The sequence below is a fragment of the Rhipicephalus microplus genome, chromosome X, assembly GCF_043290135.1.
Source record: "Rhipicephalus microplus isolate Deutch F79 chromosome X, USDA_Rmic, whole genome shotgun sequence".
Taxonomy (NCBI): Eukaryota; Metazoa; Arthropoda; class Arachnida; order Ixodida; family Ixodidae; genus Rhipicephalus; species Rhipicephalus microplus.
In genome coordinates, this window is record NC_134710.1 from 121523272 (window position 1) to 121545580 (window position 22309).

General features: G+C 46.8%; 1 protein-coding gene across 6 annotated transcripts in view; it reads right to left on the reverse strand.

Annotated features, from left to right (window-relative positions):
* The window catches only part of LOC119176380 (puratrophin-1), a 540416-nt gene that overhangs the window by 123920 nt on the left and 394187 nt on the right, over positions 1-22309 (reverse strand). For 5 of the 6 annotated variants that reach the window (XM_075877541.1, XM_075877537.1, XM_075877538.1 and 2 more), the window contains 5 exons: positions 6932-7052; positions 5264-5363; positions 4073-4165; positions 2902-3018; positions 2008-2255 (listed from right to left, as the gene is read on the reverse strand). In XM_075877541.1, the coding sequence (XP_075733656.1) occupies positions 2008-2255; positions 2902-3018; positions 4073-4165; positions 5264-5363; positions 6932-7052 (679 nt within the window). The remainder of the gene's footprint in view (positions 1-2007; positions 2256-2901; positions 3019-4072; positions 4166-5263; positions 5364-6931; positions 7053-22309) is intronic. The other variant, XM_075877540.1, reaches the window with a different exon arrangement.

Sequence of the window (22309 nt, forward strand, 5' to 3'; positions counted from 1 at the left end):
TTCCTTTCAGACGGCATTTGGCGAAAGATCGAAAGCAACTACAATATAAGCGAAAAAAAAAAAAAGAAAGCTGCAGCGCGAGCTGTCTGGTGGCTCCTCCTAGTTGCAGTCCAAGCTCTAGCTGTTCGAAAATGTGAGGGACACCGTATCCCTAACTATCTCTGATACCAAGAATTTTATGCGAGACACAGTACACGTTCATCAGATAAAGACTATAACGCCAGCCGCGGTTCAACTTTCGTTAAGAAAGGAATTAATGTCTCGCCGGGTGGAGTCCCGAATGCGTCCAGCGCAACAGCTGACCAATTATGAGCTGGTACAATTATTTGTCGCACATGATAATCCCCTTTGTGGTGATTTCAATTATATAGACAGTTTTGGTTGTTGGTTTTTGCCGTCGTCACGCCGCCACCGTCAATCACGTATGTATATATATATATATATATATATATATATATATATATATATATACGAGGAAAGATGCGCTAGCCTCCTCTTTCTGCAGAGCGAACATCCCCTTTCCAGCCGGGCCCATCTGCGCGAGCGCTTATCTCGCCAGCGAACAGGGGAGGGGGGGGGGGGGGCACTTGTGGTTGCTGCGCTATCGTGGCAACAGTCAGGGCGCGCCTTGTGCCCCCACAGCAGGCAAGAGTTTCTACAGGCTGTGCTCTCAACACGAAAAGAAAACAAAAAAAAAAACGGTGCTACAAATCTACTCCTGGAACGGCCGTGTTCTCTTACACAAGAGTTTTGTAGAGTTACGTGAGATGAGACCTAAATAAGTTGACAGCCAGCTTCACTTCGTATATAAACACTGTCACTATGCACGAGTCATGTTGTGGTCATCTACTGTGGCCGCGCCGCAGGAAACTTGGTTAAGTTAGTACTTGCAAGCGCATGTTTACTACAATTATTATTGCTCCTAAAAATGCTACTCTTGCTTCATAAAACATTCGATTATGTTGCTATCGCATTCATTGCTTCGCCCTTACGGCGAAAGTGTCACTTTTTTTTCATGCCACTGATTACATATGAAACAAGTGTTGAGAACTGTAAAGCACCTCTACTCCTGTTCACACGTTACTTTTTGTGCCCACGTGCTGTTAGCGTTAAATTTGAACTTAACTGCGTTCTCAGCCAACTGATTTTTAAGATAAACGTAAGGCCTAACTTCGGCTTGATGTAACGATAATTTCCTCTTAACCACTGTTATATGATAAAGTAACTTTAAACAGGCTATATGCTGCTGCGCATAAATAAAGAAGCAGACTGGGAAAGGGAGAACATTACACGGCGCACTTATGTTTGCACTGTCAAACTGCCGAGCACTCGATTTTTAGCTTCTCGAGTGGATGTAAATTCGCTGAGGAAAATGTATTCCCAAGATCATCGCGAAATTCATGTCGCACTTCTTCGCTTTTTTTTTTTTACCGACAAACACAGGTTTACCTGGTGGCAAAGCCAGAGGACAAAAGTCAAATATTTTAGTTAATATGCGCATTTGGTTATCTGCACACGTGAATAGCGTGCTCTTCACAGCGTCCATATCAAGGGTAAGCCACTAACCCCGGAGATCCTGCGCAGCCAGTTTCCTCCCTCTGCCTTTCTTATCGTTCTGAACGATGCACAAACCAACCTTTAATTTTCAACTTGACAGTAATCGTCTAGCGGAAACGCTTTTGTTACAAACACAGAGTGCGCGACGGGAACATAACATGGCGCTGTTGCAGGAAAACAACCTCACGCTGATTAATCACAGCCACACAGATCGCTTGTACCAGTCATCGTTACATTGACGCCCTCCATGCTTTTACAGTTTTTGATTACTTTTTTCCCTCTCCGTCCTATCCTTACGTGAAGAGCGTCTTGAACGATCACTGGTAACTAAAGATTAAATGACACGACGTTAATGACCTCTCAGTAGTCTCGGAGAGTAATTGCGAGTTTAATGCATGCAATCAGGCATGAAGAGCGGGGACGTTCTCCTCGGCCTGGGTGCGTGCGTACCGGTAGTCGAGGTTGTGCGGCGACCGGGCTCGGTACGCTTGCAGCTCCTGCAGTATGGTGTCCCCTTCTTCCTGCAGGTGGCGTAGCTGTTCGTCCCGGAAGGTGTCCTGGATGTGCCGCTTCTGGGCGTCGATCAGCTGCAGCGCCAGCGCTGACGAGGGCGGAACCCGGCTCGTTCGCAGCTCTTGCATCACGGAGACTAGTTGCCGCCCGGACAGCCGACAGCCGGACACAAACGGCTCCAGGAACTGCGACGCAATTACGACGATGCCCACATTGATTGCAATGCGCGAGTGCACAGCTGGTCGCGCAGAAACATTGGCGATAGAGGCAAGGCTGCGCGTACGCGCAAATAAAGTTTATTCAACTCAAGGCTGCGTGTATGCTATAACTGAGTAGGGTGGTGGAAAAAAAAAAAGCAGCAGTGCTGTTCTCCTGACAGGCGGTTGCAAAAAGTGACAGTGGAGGGTACGAAGTAGGGTATATTGAAGCGCATATAGTTAACTGACTGAACAAATATGCGGTTTTACGGCATACAGCTTCCACTCTTCGATAATGGCTTTCCCACACATAAGCACAAAATGCACCCGGATGAATAGGTATCGTGAGCTAGCTACAATAACATCGCTTATTTCAATGACATGAAAAATGCGTCTGTGTAGGAGTCTAGGAGATCGGAATCTGATAACGAAAACGAACAGCGCTAATGTGACTGGACGAAATCTGCGTTCGTCTAACAATAATTATTCGAGAAGTATCTCAAGGAAAATTTACAGTCTTAATGTGAGTTCATACAGACATTCATGTGACTAGTTTTATCAGTATTCGGACAGATTACTGCCTTTTTTCGTCTTAATTTCTGTATTTTATCTTTCAAAACTGCGAAAAGCGTACCTTTCGGAAGCTCATCCACTCCTGGTGATCATAAGTGTAGGTTCCTCCAAATTCTGGAAGCAGGTTGTCCTTGTCCACGAACTCCAGCAACTTCTCTTGCGATGTCACTTGGACAATCTGAAAGCAGTGCAGAGGGTCACCGCTGACCCTTCCAGCACTTTCGCGGACGAAGCTATCGCACCTAACCAGAGAAGGCATAATGCGTAACTTGATATGGACTCGTCCGTGCGAGGTTTAAGAACTGCTCTTTGAAGGCAATGGTATTCAATACAGAGCCTTGGTCGGTTGAAGACATGGCGCTCCTGTTGCAACTACGTCTCCATAATTAAGCACTCTTTCCCAATTCACGCCTCTTTGTTTAGGTTAGATTGCTTTGCTCAAACTTATTCTATTATTCCATTCTGTCATAAAGAAGCTCTGTCAAGCGGCTACGCGAAGGTGGTCGCTTGGCACCGTGCATTTTCTCTCTTCGCCAAAGCCGATGTATTCATTACGGCCTGCTTGGCTCATTTGGCGGCACGCTCCTCGATGCTCGGAATGGAGGGTGTCTCGAACCAGTGGCGTCCACGACAGAAGGCGTCGGTGAACCATCAGTACAAATTGAAACGCGAGCAGAATGATAACTAATCAGAACGCCGGTGGCACGTAATTATACGGAAGGTTCTAGGTGTAATCGCTGTGTAGCCGGCTTCTAAGTACAGGGTACTGTCCCAGCTATAACTGTTGGAGTCTAAGTTAAGCAGCAATTCAACTCAGGCGGACATGGAGGCATGGAACTGCATTGAAGCCGTTTCCTCACTGGTAAGCGCTTGAACTTCTGCTGCCAGTTACCTTAAGCACCCCGCGGCTTCTCACCGTATAGACGGTAGTGCGTGCGCACGACACTCGAAAAACTCACAGAGAGACGCTCAGGGTAAGCGGCCATTTCTTCCAAACACTTAAAATTAGAGAATGGAAACAATAATCTCAATGAATCGAAATGATGTCAAATTTCCTTTCCTCCTCACTGATAATTTTTCTTTTCTGGAGCAGTGTTATCGAGACTTCGTTTCAGTTTTTTTTTTCTCGTCGATCAGCAATCATGCATACAAGTAATATGGTTCTCCGGGGAACAACTCCCCCCTAACATTCGTGACATATCTTCCCGAGTGTACGATGAAGGTTACCGTACCTTAGCTCTTGTTTGAGACAAGAGTGCCTTGACTTCCAGAGGGGAATGAGCATTCGCCACAACTACGATGTCGATCGCGTTGTTGATGTTTGCCTGAAAAGAGCGAGAATACGCAACGATTATATTCTTTAGAGTTCCCAATCTTGCAAGTCATAAACACACGCATGAATTGCGGGTTTCTGTCAAGTTAATTTAGCTTACTTTCCGATAACCCAACCAGTGAACAGAAAAACAACAGTGAACACGAATTACGCTATCGTCAATTGTACAGCGACAACACCGATCACCTTATAGGAAGTAAGCTGCCGCAGCAACTGATGCATGCCATATATAGTATATATAGAATATCGACGAATAGCCAGAAAAAACTACTTTCACCGTGAAATGCGGCTTGGCTCGTTAAGCCAGAAAAGAAGTGAATACCAAAGACAGGTGCCAGCGCCCCGAGGATGTTCCCGAAACAGTTAGCCCTGGTGTAACCAATTAGGACGTTAACGCTTTGTTACCATAGATTGATTACACTTCACTTCTAAAAAGAGCCTAACAGCAAGTCAGCAAGTTTCGGTAACTTGCTGACTTCTCACGTTTTTGCTGATTCTCACGTTTTTCAGCGCCGCCAAAACATACCGAATATGACACAGTATTTTGAAACCAATTGCATCGCAGTGACAAAGTGGCCAGGTTTTTGGGCGTGAAATTTTGGGAAGTGAAGGCTATACCGTTATATTTTTTTCTATATATATAGCAAACCTACTAACGCCAAGAAAATGCACATGCGAGTTTTGAAAGAAAACCTTGTCTGTCCAAATTGAATTATTGTTTGCATTTAATGACACTTTCCTTATACTTGGATGCCCGTTAAGGGACTCCAAGCGATCAGAATTTCCGAAACCCTTTATTACTACGAGTCTCAAAGTCATATCGTGATTTTGGGACTTACAATCTCAAAATTACAATTACTTTGCACCAGTCGCCATAAGAAGAGAATAATTGGAGGGCGAAAGTTGCTTGGGCAGGGTACGCCTGAACGAATGCTAAGCGGGGAAACAAAATCGACAAAAAAGAAAGAAAAAAAGAAAGAAAGAAAGAAAGAAAGAGAGAAAGAAAGAAAGAAAGAAAGAAAGAAAGAAAGAAAGAAAGAAAGAAAGAAAGAAAGAAAGAAAGAAAAAGAAAGAAAGAAAGAAGACAAACCTCAAGAAGACAGAGTGCCTCGTCGAGCAGTTTCCAGAGCTGTTCGCTTGCGTCAGCGGCATCGACGAGCAGAAGGAATCCACGAACACTGATTTCTTTCCTGGAAGGAAACACGATTGGCGAAGAGTTATGACTGGCGACTTCGTCCTTCACTCTTAACGATGAGAGCTAGCCGACAACAGAGAGAGTCACTTCCTTAAGTCGTTATCAGATTCCAGTTGTTCGCTGCTCCTAAGAAGGGGAAACGGTGTGCGGGATACAGTACCGCTTTCGGAGAAATCGACTGCCTCGTTTCGAAGCACAGCTTCTTAGTGGATGCAGTCTCTGCAGCCCGACAATATAAGGAAATCCTGCTAATGAGATATAAAATAAACGCGCCGTTTCGAGGGCTAGGGATAGCTTTACTCGAATTTGCCGACGTTCTCACGTTTAACGCAACTTATTTCGCATTTTCTTTCCAGTGAAATTTTCACGGACATATACTACTCGCTCCTCTCAACTTCCCAGCGCCGAATGGTTTTTTTTTTTTCGTTCGTCGCAAACTCCAGTTCTGGTGTGAAAGAAGCTGTTTTAGCAACACAAGATGCGCGCTAAACGAGTTCACGGGTGTCCAGAGTGCACGCCCATAAAACGTGATCGTTCGATTTTCGCGGCAGTATTATATGCGGATGTATGCAAGATTGTTGCTCCTGCCATTTGAGCTAAACAAGGAAGTTTCGTTCTGTCTTTCTGTCCATTCGCGTTATAAACTGCGCGTGCAGTGCCACGGATTAAGTTTTTAGTTACGTCCCGAATGTCACTACCTAATTAAAGGTTGCATTCACTCGGCATGCTGCACAACGCGATACGTATTCAATGTTTAGTTTGTCATGAAGTCGCATTTTGCCGTTCCCACGACAACCTGACTCACGTGAAAGTAGCAGCGCAATATTAACTTTTTTTTTTCTACCACTGCCATAAAATTATTGCCGTTCAGGTTCAACTTCGACAGCTATACAGGGTCGCAGTAGTGCAGATTGGATTTTAAAGCTGATGACAACACACAAGCCGATACCTCAATAATGTTCAAAAAAGAAACTGAGAAAAAAATGAGACAACAAACAAATAGAACGAGTCGAATTTACTGTATTTCGACTGCTTTCGAGTTTCACTAACAAAAGAAAATACATGAGAAGAAGACGTACTGGAAGTTAGTCTGACTTTCCCACCATTTTTTTATGCCCCCGCCCCTCTAATGCACTTCCGTCCGTTTTTCTATACTAGCACGCTTTTTTCACTTACCCTCATTTTCATTTTTTTTTCGTTTCGATGACCGAATACACATATTTGCATGCTAAAAAAGAATGATTATTTGAACTCAGCGTTGTTCCTGCATTTTCTTCGCCTATATATTTTACTGGCTCTGCTAATTTGTACGAGATGCATCTTGCAGTCTCCCCCCCCCCCCCCTTTTTTTTTTTGCGCATTAAACTATTACGGGAGCATCACTCTGACTTCATTCCTACACTTATAGTAACATTATTCGCTCTACTTGCGCGCTTCTTCTTGTTCATTTCTTATTCCGTATCTCCGAACTTTTTCTCTTTTTTTTCCGGAAAGTTCAAGCAACCACGGAATTCAGTGATGTAGGTGAATGAAAAAAGCTATCTAGAGCACAGGCATACTTACTTTGGTATTGTGTAGAAGTACATCAACATCTGTGCCAGCTGCGATGGCGTCAGCTCTGGGACATCCTTGAATGCCGAACTGCTAATGATAGCTATGCCCCGTCCGTTCACATCCCTGCATCCTAAAATGAAAGAAAGCGAAAAGGAGACTGTCGGTAACTTCGTTGAAGATAGCGCTATATATCAGCATAACGCATATATCCCACTCATTTCATTTCTACATAGCTGGCGTAGGAAACATTGGACGTTTACTCTTCTTGCAACGGCATTGATGATACAACGGTTAGAAAGAAATCTTTCCGAAACATACTTCCGTCTACGCAACGTAACGTATATTTGGTCGATAAAAAAAAATGGAGTAACCGTAAGAGGTAACAATCTAAAATAATAAGATTAGGTATTACTTATTTTCGGCAACGCAAAATATTGTTCTTGAAATACTTTGCTGCCACTTCTGGCATTTTAGTAGTACACTTTTAAAGCACGAAAAAATACAGCCAAACTATATTTACAACCATCGGCTATGCCAAAGTTTAAAATAACACCAATAAAATGCCGTACCATTTCATACGAGGCCTCCAAGTGACGGGGACAATATTTAGCTAATGGTGTTTTGGAGAGAAGTACAAGCCACAAGAATATTACGATTCTATTGTATACTTTTACGTGGTCTGTCAGTTGTTCTGAGCGATGTAGAATCTACGTATACATTATGAGAATGATCGGTCAGTGATTACCAGTGAATGATAAGAAAAGAATGCAAATGAGTTCTGCGGAGACCCAGAAACATTATTTCAAAAACACAATTTTAAGAAAGGAAAAAATAGACAACCACTCGTTTGTGGCACGAATCCCCAGTGAAATCCATACGGATCCCCTGGACCAGGAAGAATTTTTCAGCAACTACAACTAAAAAAGCATTTCTTTCTGGGCAATCCATGCAGATTTCCTTGTGACTTCGTGCCACAAACGGGTAATTGTATTTTTTTCTTTCTGAATAAGAAAGGAATAAGCGGTGTACAGAGAATTGTTACATTATATCGAGCTAAGCGCTACTTCGTCCATCACCTTAGTAATAATACATTAAATAATTACGCTCCACGAATGTGGTTAGTGCGATTTTCCGACACCGGTTGAGGAGCGATGATGGCGACTTAAAGCAATACTGGTTTAAATAACGCGGGATTTACCAACTGACACTTTATTCAACACTGGCAAACCCAGAGCGGTCACTTTTCCCGTGAGCACGGTGTAGGTATACCGTACTTTTCCGTCTGTCCTGGACGGCATTCTATGCCTTCCAAAATAGATGGACAAGTTTCACATGTCTCGTGAATTCAGGATTTTTTTTTTTCGCAAGTTCCCGAGTACAAGTGACTCCGTCGCTTCTTATTAATATCACGTCCACGGGCTTTTGGGTGGTGCAACGATACGGGCCCTCGGCGGAAGGAAAGTTGAAACATCGTTGTAAAAGGACTGGGGTGCAGTGAACATCTCCCCATCCCCTCCTCACAATAACGAAGAGAAAAAGTGAGCAAGAGAGAGAGAGCAATGTACGAGATGTTGTGGCCCTCATGAAGGCGATGGCCGGCCGACGTCCAGGACGGAGCAATCTCCGATGCATCGTACACCACGGTCGTGCATTGCCGCTGTCCGGAGACTCGCTTAGGCCAGTTATACACAGCAGCGCGTACAGTCGTGAACGCGAGCAGCCGATACGAGACCAGAGAGAGAAGGCTATTGGCTATACGTTCGCGAAAGGAACAGGTTGCCCATAACGAGCCAATTACACACTGGCATGCCGCCGTCAACCCCGTACTTTTGCTAAAGACCACGCGGGCCAGCCGGGCTTGGACTCTCATTTTTCAAACGCCCTGTTGAAACTCGTTCCTGTGTGCGCGCGCGGCCAGAGCACGGCCAGCATGGCCACGTCGGGCCCCGGGGAAGACGGGGCCCTCCCCGAGAGCCGACGGGACGCCGCGAGGGCGTGCCTTCACCTCCGCCGGCGGCCCACCATCGAAACAAAGAGCGAGGCGCGAGCCTGTATCGCGTGTCCACTTCTCCCAGGCACTATGGCGCGTATTTACCGTTGATTTAGAGCGCGGCTGGGCGCACTTGAAAAGTTTGCGCAACGGCGTAAGACATCAGAGGGACGAGACGCGGGCCTGGAGAGAGCAACGGCGGCGGTCGTATCCCCCACCACGGCGATGTAGCCGCACCTTCCACCAGAAGCCTCTCCCGCTCTTCTTCTCCGGGATGGGACTCCAGTGGTAATCACAGAACCGGGACCGTCATTATTTATAACATCGACGCAGAGACTCGGAACTCGGTAACGACTTCGGAGGGACGCGTGTTGGGAATTTCTAATTTAAGGTCCCGCCGAGAGAACTTGCCTTGGCCGTCGATGGTGACCCACCTTCGGCTCGGGGTTCAGGGTCACTGTTTTATGGGTCGACCAGTGGCGGCTTAATAAAAGAGCTGCTTGCGTTACGGCGGTGCGGGCAGTCATTGTTAGCACTGGGTCTGACCTATTTGCTTCGGGGAGAGAGTCTTGCACGGAATCCGTCAGGAGGCCCTCATGGGCGAGCAACAAAAATACGTGGGACAGGCCGTTGGCAAATTACGCCATGCAGTTGGTCAAGTTCCCGCCCTCAAAATGGCGTGTACTAATGAGATAATTGCACAGAAGGAAGCCAATTAGTGGTTTAGAAGATAGTATGAACTCGAAGAAATAACTTAGGTTCCACAGCAATTTGTGCTACAAAAGAAAAGCCGTATCGTGCTGCTTTTTCCGCCTGTCCCAACCACTAACTGGAAAACTACACGTGGTAAAAAAAAATGATAAATTCAAACCTGCAGTTTCTAGTTCATTTGTCACATGACTTCAAGTTACTGCAGTTGATCATTACTGACACGTTTCTTTCGCTCGGTGACATCTTCTTTGCTCATTATTAGTACGCATCGATTATGTGTTAATATGAAAAATCGGCGCCACTTAATTGTGCCAACGTCTCCTAGATTTTATATGATAAATAAAGGACAAATAAATTGTCGGATGCGGGGTATTCGCCTTCTAAGAGCTTTTTAATACGTCGTTAGCAACTGTGTTCTCACGAGGGGTGGTTGTGTCTTCTCTGTGGTAGCAAAAAACAAAAAGGCTCCGTAACAGATTGATAAACGAAACCAAGAAGCTAGAAAACAAGTTGAACTGTCGGTTAGTTCCGGAACAACAACTCCTAAATCATCTGCCAGCTTTCGTGCGGTGGAACACTATAACCGTACACAGTGGATCCGGATCCACGCTGTCTTCACCATGGAGGAGTGGAGCCAGCCCCCATCCTCTGAAGCAACATAACCTGCCCCCCCCCCCCCCCCTCCGTCACTCTATACCCACCCTGAATGACCTCCTGAAATGTAGCTGCACCTAGCCTCCCATGTCACCCTCTTTCTACCAGGGGAAAGTTCCTGGCGCCGTTCCGGTCCTCACTTGGATAGCTGTAAGAAACTTGATTTCCGTGTATTTTCTCAAATGAGACTAAACCTTTACAATTCTTCTTCGTGGTTCAGTTTTTATTGGCACAAAACATTTCTAGCATTTTTATTTATCGTTTTTAACGTATTGATGCGGTTTAAATTTCCTGATTTTAGCGATGGGAATGTACAAAGACCAGTTCAAACCATGGCTCCATTTGTGCGTGCGCGCATGTGGGAGGGGATAGGGCGTCGTGGGTATAGGAGGTTCATGAAAAACATCAACAAACGTAAATGTTAGATATTTCTTTTTGTTCTCGTGTCTCGTATAATTTTGTTCTCGTAGCTGTCTGCATAAACCAAGTTTAAAAAATAACGGAATATATGCTTGCAGACGTCATCCTCACGTTCCGAACGCCAAGAATGTTACCAGCGGGGAGAAACAATAGAAGACGTGAATGTTTTTCAGCGCACCTTGAGCGCTTCTTAATGCAACTCGATTAGTTCAGTACGCGTGGATACCAAAATACAGACCGAAGGCCGAAACGCAAGCACTATAATGTGCGTCTTGTTCCATCGCTGCGACCCATAAGGCTGCATACACTGAAAGCCTTGATGCACCGGCAGGCCCCACTCTCAACAGTGATTCACAGAAGCCTGTGCTTATGAAGGGCAAGTTCCATTCAGAAGCCAGCCGAGAAAAAGCACACGTTAAAAGCGTTTGCAGGTCACACGCCGCCTGTGCTAGAAAATAACGCGAGATTTACTGAAACCCGACGACGGAACGTAAGCGCCTCTATACAGCAAGCCTTAATGAGAACGGTGGCGCTGTCCGGCCCGGGCAAACCATCCGCTGGAAAAGCGGCGACGGACGCGTTCGGCAATCTAGGCGTCGACCAGGCACGTCCGGCGAGTATGGCTGTAATCGCGCCTAAATCAACTCCATTCATAATTATCGCATGCAGGTCGCACGTGATGGCGCAATAAGCAACGAGGCCCCTGTGCACAAGAAAGCCAGCCGGACGCCGGCTCATCGCCTACCGGTGTTCGGGGATCGCCGATTTTCGAACGGTGTTAAGTCGTGCACGATTCGACCCGGTCTAAATAGAACTGAGCCTCGTAGGAAGCGCGCCTCGGTCCGCTTTGTTGGCGGCATCCGCGCCGCGTGCTCGGTGTGGAAGAAATGAAGACGCCGCCCCGAAGACCGTTCAGCCGCACGCACGATGCGCGCCGGCTTCTTCCACTCCGCCGACAACTGGTGTCTTTCTGCGTGCAAGCATGTAATACGCTTCCCGAAGTTGATGTCAGTAAACACGCGAAATGCTAAAGCTTATATTGACATGAGAACAAACTTGCGAAGTGGACGCACCGAATGGCTGGTTTTACCAGTGGTGGCTAGACGTTCGCCACTCGAATCTTAAACACGGCTTCCGCTGAGCAAAACTAGTTCATGACCCCGAATTTCGCACCTCATTGGAAGCGATTATACAAGAAGATGTTCGGGAGAGCGTATAGGCGCAGCTTCGCTCTGCGACGCCGAAAAGTATAGTTCGAGTGTTTCACCTTAGTTTCTGCTACTCTTCGCCTTTGCGCGTGTTTCGTTTCGTTCTAGAACTACATATCTTGGCTGTTCGACAGTTTAGACTGGTCTTAAAGATGTCGCGTTTGAGCGCAGCGGGGTCGCGCGGAGGCTCCGAGCTCACCTGTTTCAATAAAGTTTTTCTCCTCCTCGCGAGTGCTGGTGTCGAATGAGCAGGGACCATTGATACAAGCTGGTTACGTTGGTGAGACACATAGTGTTATGCGCCAGCTGTATTGTTCCGTTTTGTCCAGCAATTGTGTTACGGCATATTCAGATGCCGAAAAATCCAGAAGATATGCAAGCAGTATAAGCATCTACGACATTTGAATTGTTCCTTGTAGTTTTCCGTGAATCCACCGTGCACGCTCGTGAGTTCGGCCCCAGACCGATGCATCCTATAGGTCTCCTATAGACTACCTATTAAATGCGAAGCATTTTTTAGTGAACTTGGTGTCTGTCTATCTATCTATCTATCTATCTATCTATCTATCTATCTATCTATCTATCTATCTATCTATCTATCTATCTATCTATCTATCTATCTATCTATCTATCTATCCGCTTACGTTTGGGTGCTCTCATGGTCGCCCCCTTAACTTGGCGTGAACCAAAATTAGCAAGGGAGGGTTAGATGTTTTAACGAATATGACGCGCTAGTCAAGGCATGAATGTCACAATCCCGTCACGCGTCACGTACGTCGTCAAACACTTCCCGCCAGACAGTGGCACATACCACCAGGCGGTTATTTGCCGCTAGTATGCGGGTATGTTACACATGTGATTGTCCCTTAGTATCTACCCAGGAACAACAAGAACACAGATGGGCAATCTTACCGCGCGAGCGTTAAGATTGCCCATCTACCCGACATCGTAGCGTCGACCTGACGAATGCAAAGAATAAATGTCAAGGTCCCAGCGGGAATCGAACCCAAGCGTTCTGCGTCGCAATGAAGGATTTTACCACAAAGCTACGCCAGGTCCCGGAAATACTTCTCAAATAGACCCTAATCTTCGTGAAACGTCAATAGTGGTTAAAGTGCTGCCTACACAATTTTATAAACATTTCATATGTACTTCTTTGATACAGCCGTCACGTCGGGTTAACGTCAACTGTGGTTAGTTACAATGCTCTGACGTTGATTTATGTAGCAGTGTCCAGGGCCACCATCCTCGCGAGCATCAGCGCGTCATATCAGCTTCTGGTGTTGCTAATACGCATGTTCCAGTTGGCATCGTTGCGCAAGTGGAAACAACTGGTTATATAACCATCTGCAACTCTTCAGCATATGTCTGCGCGTACCACACTTGTACATACATTTAGCGTCATTTCATGACGTGTTGCTCAATAGAAAAATTGCAACACGGTCACCTTCCCTCCACATGCTTCGCATAACGTTGATGCCTAGGTACGTGGGATCTGTCGAATTTTCATAAGTGTGGTCTCCTACAGATCACACTTATAAGCGTGGTTTTCGTGTTTAGCATTTAGTGCCGGTCGCACTGCGCACTGATCACAACAGCAAGTTTTGCCGTATGACAAATGCTGTCGACATGTATTTATAAATACATTTATCACAAATCACTATGCTCAGTGGTCATGGCGTCGCACTGCGGATCTCGAGGTCGTGTGTGCGATCCTTTCCACGGTGGCCGCGTTCCGCTACGGCTGTATAATGAAAAAAAAAAAAAGGCTGGCAGGCCATTTAAAGTCATTTTTAAGTCACAGTGCAGTCAGTTGGGCGACGTTAAGGGTACCCAATATTTATTGTTTTTACTTAAAACTCTCGTTGTTATACAGAAGAAACCTTTGTCGACAATAGTGAGTTCTGACTATACAGTATACTTGCCTCAATACACGACCACGACGAAATTGATGCGGAGAACTGCGTTCGAGCTGTGCCTATACCACGTGAGCAATCCGTCACATACGTATAAGCAACCCTGTATTGTTGACAGGAAACATGATAGTGTCGCGATATGGCTCGGTAGAAGTCGATGCTGACCTCCGGCCCGCTTTGCCGAGGACGCGCGAGTTTTCGCCGTGTTCCCGATTCTGACGCCGCGGGGAACCCATCGCACGGAACAGCGGTGGGCGCTCCGAAGGAAGGCCCCGCAGCGGGAACTCTTTCAGCTGCAACGCGTCCGGCCGTCAGCGGGCAGGAAAAGCGAGAGCGCTCGCAACTTTTGCCACGTCGTCTTCATTATGGTAGAGTGCGTCCCGCAAACCTCCGCGCCCTCGAGCCGGCGCTCAAAAGGCGGTAATAACGGCGAGAAAATTAGCGACACAATGGTGGAAGACGCTTTCCTCCCGGCTTCAAGCCGGTTCGCACAACTTCGCTTCGCGCTCGAAAGCTGTCCCTATCTCGTCGCGCTGCAGCCACCCGTGTCGAAGCAATCGCGCGTGCGCCAAGGAGCGGAAGAAGCGCGGGAAACACTCATCTCGCTGCCGCTCTGCATCAATGCGTCCGTTGCGTCTACAGGCCTTCTTTTCAGCCGGCGTTTTTAAATTCTCCGTGCATACTGTGTTCGTACGAAGAGCCGCAAGGGCAAAAACCTGCAGGCGTGTAGGGTCAGCGCGTCCACTCCACCGTATGAGTGAACGAAGCGCTTTCCTACCCCCTTGCTGCGCTTCGGCTTACACTGTGGTGCATAGGTGTCGGGGCTCGGCAAGATTTTCTAGACCCTTCCACTGTTTACAAACACAGGCCCTTGATGACATGCGGTTTTGCCCATCGATGTGCCTTAATGACATCGGTGGACAAAAAGAGCTTTAGCAAAGAGCCCGTAGATTTTCTACAGTTTTCTTCCCTTATTTGGAAAAATATATTAATAAATGTTTCTTTGGGCTACATAATATCCATTGTACTTTACGCACGTTTCTTTTATATACGTTTTTTTTTTAAGATTTCACTTACCCCTGAAAAAAAACTTGAAAACGTGCTTTCAGTTACGACATTAGGAGCTGGTAAATGAGGTGACTGGACGTTTTTTGGCATACAACGCTCGCACCCTTGAAACCGTCTAGGGGATGCAGACCAATGTTGCACCTCGGCTCTGGGAAGAGTGGGGACGTAATATACCTCATAGAAAGACAAGTTCTGCTGTCGCTTAAGGTGGGCAAGTGCCCCTCTTGCATCCCCCTGCCGACGCCCATGCTATGGCGAAAGCCGAAAAACAACGGAGGAGCACGGACATCGGATAAGTTCAAACAAATATGCAAAAACAACATCTCCTGACACACATGTCTTGATATTAGTGCACCGGAGGCTTCCGGGCAATGAAGGCAAAGCGCAGAAGTGTCGTTTCTGTCAGCTATTCATCTGCGCTTTCTGCCGTACTTTGCTTGGCACTTTACAGCACCCGACTTATTGACCATTTTCACAATGTCTGTCTATATGCTCAAACAAACTAATATCCAACAAGTTTGTTGGTGTTCGATAGCTCTTCAACGTATAATACGTAATACACAGGTGACCAAAAAACAGTATATTACTTTAGAATTGGCTATGCGTCCGAATATACGCCCGAAATGCCAGAGTTCACGGGCTAAGTGCAATATTATAGATAGTACAGAGTCATTTCATCTACCACCACCGGAATGGCGCTGCTTTATTGTAGTAAATACGAACAAAATTAAATGAATCACCGCAGGCGATAACAGCGAATTTAGCGCCTCGATATCAAAGGAGCACGCCAGAAATCATACGCCAGCCTCTATACGAACTGTGGCCAGTTGCCACCAGACATAGTACACTGAATAATTTTTGCTTCTCTACTCACAAGAAAAGTATAGGAATTAACATCCACATTGCGTGCAGTGTTCCAATTTTTTTTTCGAGGCAGTAAGAAGTTTTGTCACTTTTATTAAGCTCGAGATAGTGCAGCAATCTCTCTATATAGGCGTATCGTGCCTTGCTCTCAGTAAGATTCTTGCGAATCGTAAGTCGGTTATATTTATGGACTGCTGTCTGCGTTTATCTTCAAGAACTTTGGCGAACGATATTTAATACTATTTGCCTGGAGGGACTGCATCCAACCTGCTGCAGTGTGCGAGAATAGTTGATCATTTCACGGCCGCGGTATTCGGAAGAGGAAACGCGTCGTCAATTTGCTTCCGACCTCCCACGCAAGCCTGTCGCGACAGCAATTATTCGCTAATCCTAGCCGCATACGGTCGTTGCCACGACATCCCCGACCAAGTAAGTATATGGCTGTCCGGCTAATAACGGCAAGCGGTTACTCCCTCTAGCAGAGATGAAAAAGCAGACGGTATACAAAAAACAAAAAGAGTTGGGCCTCATGTATGGCTTCCGCAAAGACGACCAATAACTCGAGGAAACGCATCAGCTTTCGTACCGGGGACGACGTCACACACCGCGCCGGGGACTGTAATCAGCTCAAAACGCCGGCTTCGGGTAATAAGCTGCAATGACGTCGGAATTAATGTCCCCGACTGGCCAATTTACAACGCACACACACACGCAGGCACCTATACTGCAGGATTACCCGGCATACAGCGCGAGGACGCATGCCACTACAGATAGCGGGCGGAAATCTGGGACAAACCACGTCGCGGTATGATTTATCCGTGCGTCACAAGCCTCCGCAGTGCCGACACGTATACGTGCTAAATGAATTTGAGAGAAAGGGAAACTCGAAGGAAAGAAGAAGAATGTTTTGTTAGTTAGCTTTTGCCCCAGTTGCTTTTCTGTAGGCCAACCACAGTCCTCCGCAGCCCGAGGTGACATACTTCGCGTGTATATATATATATACGGTTCGTAGAGTTTTATGTCACTACACTAAACATGGGTGGGGGGGGGGGGGAATACGCTCGTCCATTTAGAAATGGCAACTTCGTATGGAAGTTTAATTGGTCACCCCGCATTGCAAAGGGTTATCGCTGAGGCTCGACGAGATACAGGGCTTTTGCAGCGCGCGGCCACAGAAGGAACAGGTCGTGCAGGCACTGGTTCTGCCGTATTTCTGCGAAATAGCCGCTTTTACGGTGAATAGGAGAGCCGGACAGGATGGATGGTCGCTCGCGATGCTGCAGACCGTGCGCGGAACATCGCCAGGCAAACGACAGCCGCGCCGAAACTTCCCGACTCGATAAAACTTGCGCAACAGCGGCGGCCGATAAAACGCGAAGAGCGGCTAAACAAAGCAAACAAATAAATCTCGTCCACGGTCCCGCAGAGGATTGACGATCAGCAGGTGTGATACTATGTGCTGGGAACGCCGCGTTGCGTCACGCGCATGCTACAGTCCTACGCGCGGCGTGCTAAGTGAAAAATCGAGCATGCCATTAAGCGCCATAACTCAGCTTGTACGCATGTGTTCGCGGGCACGCGGAACACGAATGTGGAGGGGCCACGTGCACACGTGCAGTATAGCGCCGCGCTGGATTCTAGAGCGCGGCGCAGCCCGCCCGGTCGGTGCGCACACACTCTGAACACACGGCGGCCACTGCAGAGGCTGCCGATTTCAGGGTCGGCGGCGTAAACTGCGGCAGAGACGGTGTTGGGACATGCGGAAAAAAACGCTGCCACCCTCCTGTGCGCGCGCGATGCTGGTACTGCAGGACTTGCGCCACTTCCGCCTCGAAGTACATCTGGTATAGAACAATCAATTCTGACAGGCGTTTAGTTGAAGAATTCGTAAATTTGCGCAACCGAGCAGAAAAGAGGTCCAAGTAGTTAGCCTCAGAACGACCATTATTATTATTATTATTATTATTATTATTATTATTATTATTATTATTATAAAATAATGTTATTAGATTAGTTCAAATAGCGTCTCTTGGGTCTTAATATAAGGATGGCGACAAGACGTGAGGCTTAACGCACATGCCATCGTTACTACTGACTCAGTAAGTTATGTACATTAAAACGCGTGACGAGTTTCACCCATAAACGCAAAAGACCGGACCCCCCCCCCCCCCCCACATCGTTATTCCCGACTCCAACTAACGGAACGCCACAGCGATGCAATGACAGCAGGTCTGTTCGCGTGGTCGGCGTAAATCAACGCTTGAGCGTATAGTGCCAGAGATTTGGGACGTTCGATAGGACCGCATATGTGACAACTGAGAGCCCCCTGTGCCACCGCATCCTTGCCCTATATAGTCAGTGCAGGACAAGAAGCAGAAGACCGATAAATGTGACAAGGCAAATTTGCATACTTACGCATGCCCTGAGACGGCCTTCTGTCTCAGTATATACCGTTTACCTGCGCGAACTCTTGAACGCGGAGAATGCAAACGCGTGCACGGTGGCTGGTTTGAGGCCGACGCCGAGAACTTCCGCCGTAAAGTGAAACAGCGTAGTAAACAGCTTGTAGTTAGAGGCCTTAAAGAATGGGGGGGGGGGGGGCGTATATCCATCGCAGAGCCTGACAACTATAGGCTGAGCAAGGCTATTGCGAAAAGGTTAATCAAATTGTATAAATCCACATGCAATGGGTAGGATTCTGCTTTATACACAACTTGCGACCTCGCAGTTATTGCTCTGCACCGTTCACCAAACTGGGCCGCAATGTAAATCAGGCAGTTGCACACTGAGATAAGTGGATGCCACGATGTTTAGTCCTTGGCAGGAAGAATTAATTATGTGGCGATAAGGAGAAAATAACGACACGCACATGGCACAATAATTCGCTTTTTTGTACGTTGAAGCACATAGATTATAGATAGAAATAGATTTAATGTTTACATTTACTTGTAAGGATCCGTGAAACCACCTGTGAGATCGGCTGGAACGTGGCACAAGCGCTGGGGCCCGAGAATAAACCAAATTTCTCGGAACTTAGAAGTAAATTGAGTGTGAACTTGCAATTATGCGCACATTTTGCCAGCAGATGTCTGAATTCACTTACGAACCTACAGTAAATATGAATGTTTATTATGCCGTATTATTCGTTCATTGCGCAAGGCAAAGGTACCTACACTTCTTTCGTCAGCTGACAGAGCTCACATAACGTTTGATTTTCTCACAGATATGAATTACATATGCATATATGGCATAATACATATATGATATGTCTGTCAGAATGAGCATACATAGAATACTATAAATTTTCGAATACGAATCGAATCCACTATTATACTCGATTGCCATTGTATGAAAACATTGAATCATTGTACTTTAACATGATTTCTGAAAAAGATTGCAAAATAAACTGAAACTGAAACTGATGTCAAATATTCGTTTCCGTTGAACATCGGAGAGAACAATACTAATAGAAGTAATAATGAAGAGGAAGAGAGAGAGATAGATAGAGAGAGAGAGAGCGATATAAGGGGAATACTGTAAAAAAAAAAAAAAAGATTCTGTTTCAAGGCATGCCGTTACAGACCAGAGGCACCAGTTCCCGAGCGGAAAAAAAAATCCGGTAAGGAGGCGCGTGACGTCACCCAGTAAAGACCTGCCACGCAGCGAATATAGTGTATACATACCTGTCTGAACTTACTGTTTGAACCATCAAATCATTTAAAAATCATGTGCGTAGGTACAGCATTGCACTTATCTCTAGTCAACGAACAAAGGACGTCAATCGGGTGGTCACAGCCTTTCTGCCTCAGGGTACAAGGCGACTATACCTCTCGTTGTTAAGCTTCCAAGTTTACTGCAGCTTCAGTTTACAAATGATACTCTTTGCTTCGAATAGAGCGAGAAAAATTAGCTGATGTCCAGACCCCCCCCCCCCCCTTTTTTTTTTCGAATACTTGCACTCGGTTAGGCTTGGAGATCTCATTGCTCGGCGACCCCAAACGTAAACTTGCGAGATGCACCGACCGACCAACGTAAGAGAGACCGTGATGGGGCTAGATAAAGGAAGTCTCCCTTTAAAAAAATTAGGCAAGTCTACCAAGATTATCACAGCGCTTCTGTCAAAAGCACCATGAAGCCTAAATAGGCGCCCCCTCGTGCAGTGCTTAACTTCCTGCATAGCTCATTCTCTGTGCTCTATACGAGTAGTACGCGCGCAGTCATCATGTTAAGACCGCGGAGAAAATGCTTACATGCGTGTTATAAAACGGAGAGTGCAAACAATAGTCGGGACAACATAAACTGCGTTTCTGTTGCCCTGACTTCTCAACGGGGCCCGCGTTTGCACGCACGCTTAAGGTCTTTTACACAAATCCCTACCCCCGAGCCCAGCCCTCTGTCATTCTGATACTGCTTACCGCGGTGTTCGGCATGCCCAGAACGTGCCAGTCTTCCTCAACCCTTTCTCCTCTCGAAGCAAGATCAGGAGCTCTACTCACGGGAAACGCCGAAAACGGTGCTGCGTCGCTTACGAGGTCTGCGAGCACTATCCACCATTGCCGGCTGAGTTCTGCAAGACTTACACGTCTCGAACGTGCTCGTAGGAAGCGGTACGCACTGTCGCTAGGTTGGAAATCACGGGGAGACAACAGTCGATGTCGTTCCTCGCTGTCACGAGTTACAGCGCGCACGTGGCGAGACGATGCCTCTTACGTGACGCACATAGACTCTTGTCTCTGCTTGTTGGACGCATGACCGCCTTTGATGTCGCAACGGTCCGGAAAGTCGTCGCCTTAGACGTGCTACTCGCCTTGTCACTGCGCACCGCCGTCAAACAGGATCACTGCGCATATAGTCGTATCACAATGCTCGCGAGCTTCTGCTATAGCGTCAGCCTTCAGAGGCTGAGCGACGCGCATCAGACTGCCCGACAGGATAGACCTCCGGGGCCGGCGGCAGCAACAAAATAAAAAAAAAAAATCGCGACAGAAAGTGGTGCGCGCGGCAGCACATAAATATTATGGCACTTGTTGACACAAAACACGTGGATATCACGACACCGAGGCAGATTTTGCGGCATTAGCGACTACAGGTTTTCCGCGCTGCTAAGTCTTTTTCAAATATAGGCACTTTCTCTGCGCATTCATTAGGAAAACTGGGCGATACCGAGTTCGCTTTGATTATTCATATACAGCCCTGAACATGAAGCAAAGTGATGAGTTTCCTTTGGCAGAGTCAAAACGCAAAGGGCCATTCTCAGTCATGTTTCTGGTACTTTGTGCCACTGGGGCTGCTATATTACATTAATTTTGTTATTGTTTAGCGTGTTGCCAAAATCCCGATCGGATCACCAGGTTCGACGTAGTAGTCGGTGACGTCAGCGTAAATTAGAGTCTACATAGATTCTTCAACATTGCCCTACTTCTGGATACATGAGCGTTCTATTCATCCACATAGGAACAAGGTCGTTGGAGCCAAGATTGAACCCGCGACTCTCAGCTTGGTAGCACAACGCCCACTAATATATGTATATAAAGATGCCTGTCCTTTAGCTCCCTTGCCATATGCATGGTTTCCAGCTGACATTGCCCTGGCTGACGCTTCGTGCCTTCGTTATTCTACCTGACCTCTTCCCAGCCGCTGCAACATTTATTACGTTTCTCTACGATGCGTAGACCCTTCATGAATCACAACGCACCAACCCCCAAGGCGCCGCGAGCAATTCATAACACGCTTCCATTTTCTTTTACAACCGCGGTGTCGATCCCTTTCTGAAACGGTCAGGCGCGAGCGGTATATCAATGCGACATGGAAAGGCAGCTGCAGAAAACATACGAGGGCCACAGCATTAATCATAGCAACGCACGAAAAAAAATGAATATATGCCGGGCGGGAAGACAGAAAAAAAAATTAAAGAAAGGCGGGAGCTTTGGCTGAAAGTGTGGCGGGAAAGACGTTGTCGAACGTCTTCGCTTTTCTTCTGACGCCTCGCAACACCTTTATATGGCGCCGCGCTCAGTGCGAATATCTGGCAAGCCAATTAGGCACCGATGGAGCTAGAGCGCGCATACTAAATTTATACTGGTGATCGTAGAATCATTCATCGCAAATAAACGACGTTGCGAAAGCAAAAACAAGGAAGAACGCCTGAGAGAATGATGTTCGCGCGCAGTTTGTGACGCTGTAACCTTGGTGACACAGATAAACCGAAACTATGCAGGGCGGCCTTCGTTCTCTCCAATGCATGTGCAGCCCGTGTTCTATATACTCATCGCATGTCGGTCATTCATAACATTCTCGAGGCATCCTTGCGCGCGTTTGGTCGATTTTGTGAATTGCAAATATGGACTATCGGCATCAAATGAAATGCGAGCCGCGACAAGCGTTAGCAATGGTAGAGTGAGCGCCCTCCAGCCATAACCATGTACAAATGCGCAGTGCTGAGGACCTGTCAATGGTGCTTGGTGATGATCGTACGGCGCGCATAGTATATGCCATTACTACTATGCTAGCCGCTGTTCGTGTTTTTTGACGCCTGAAGTACACATAAAATATAATT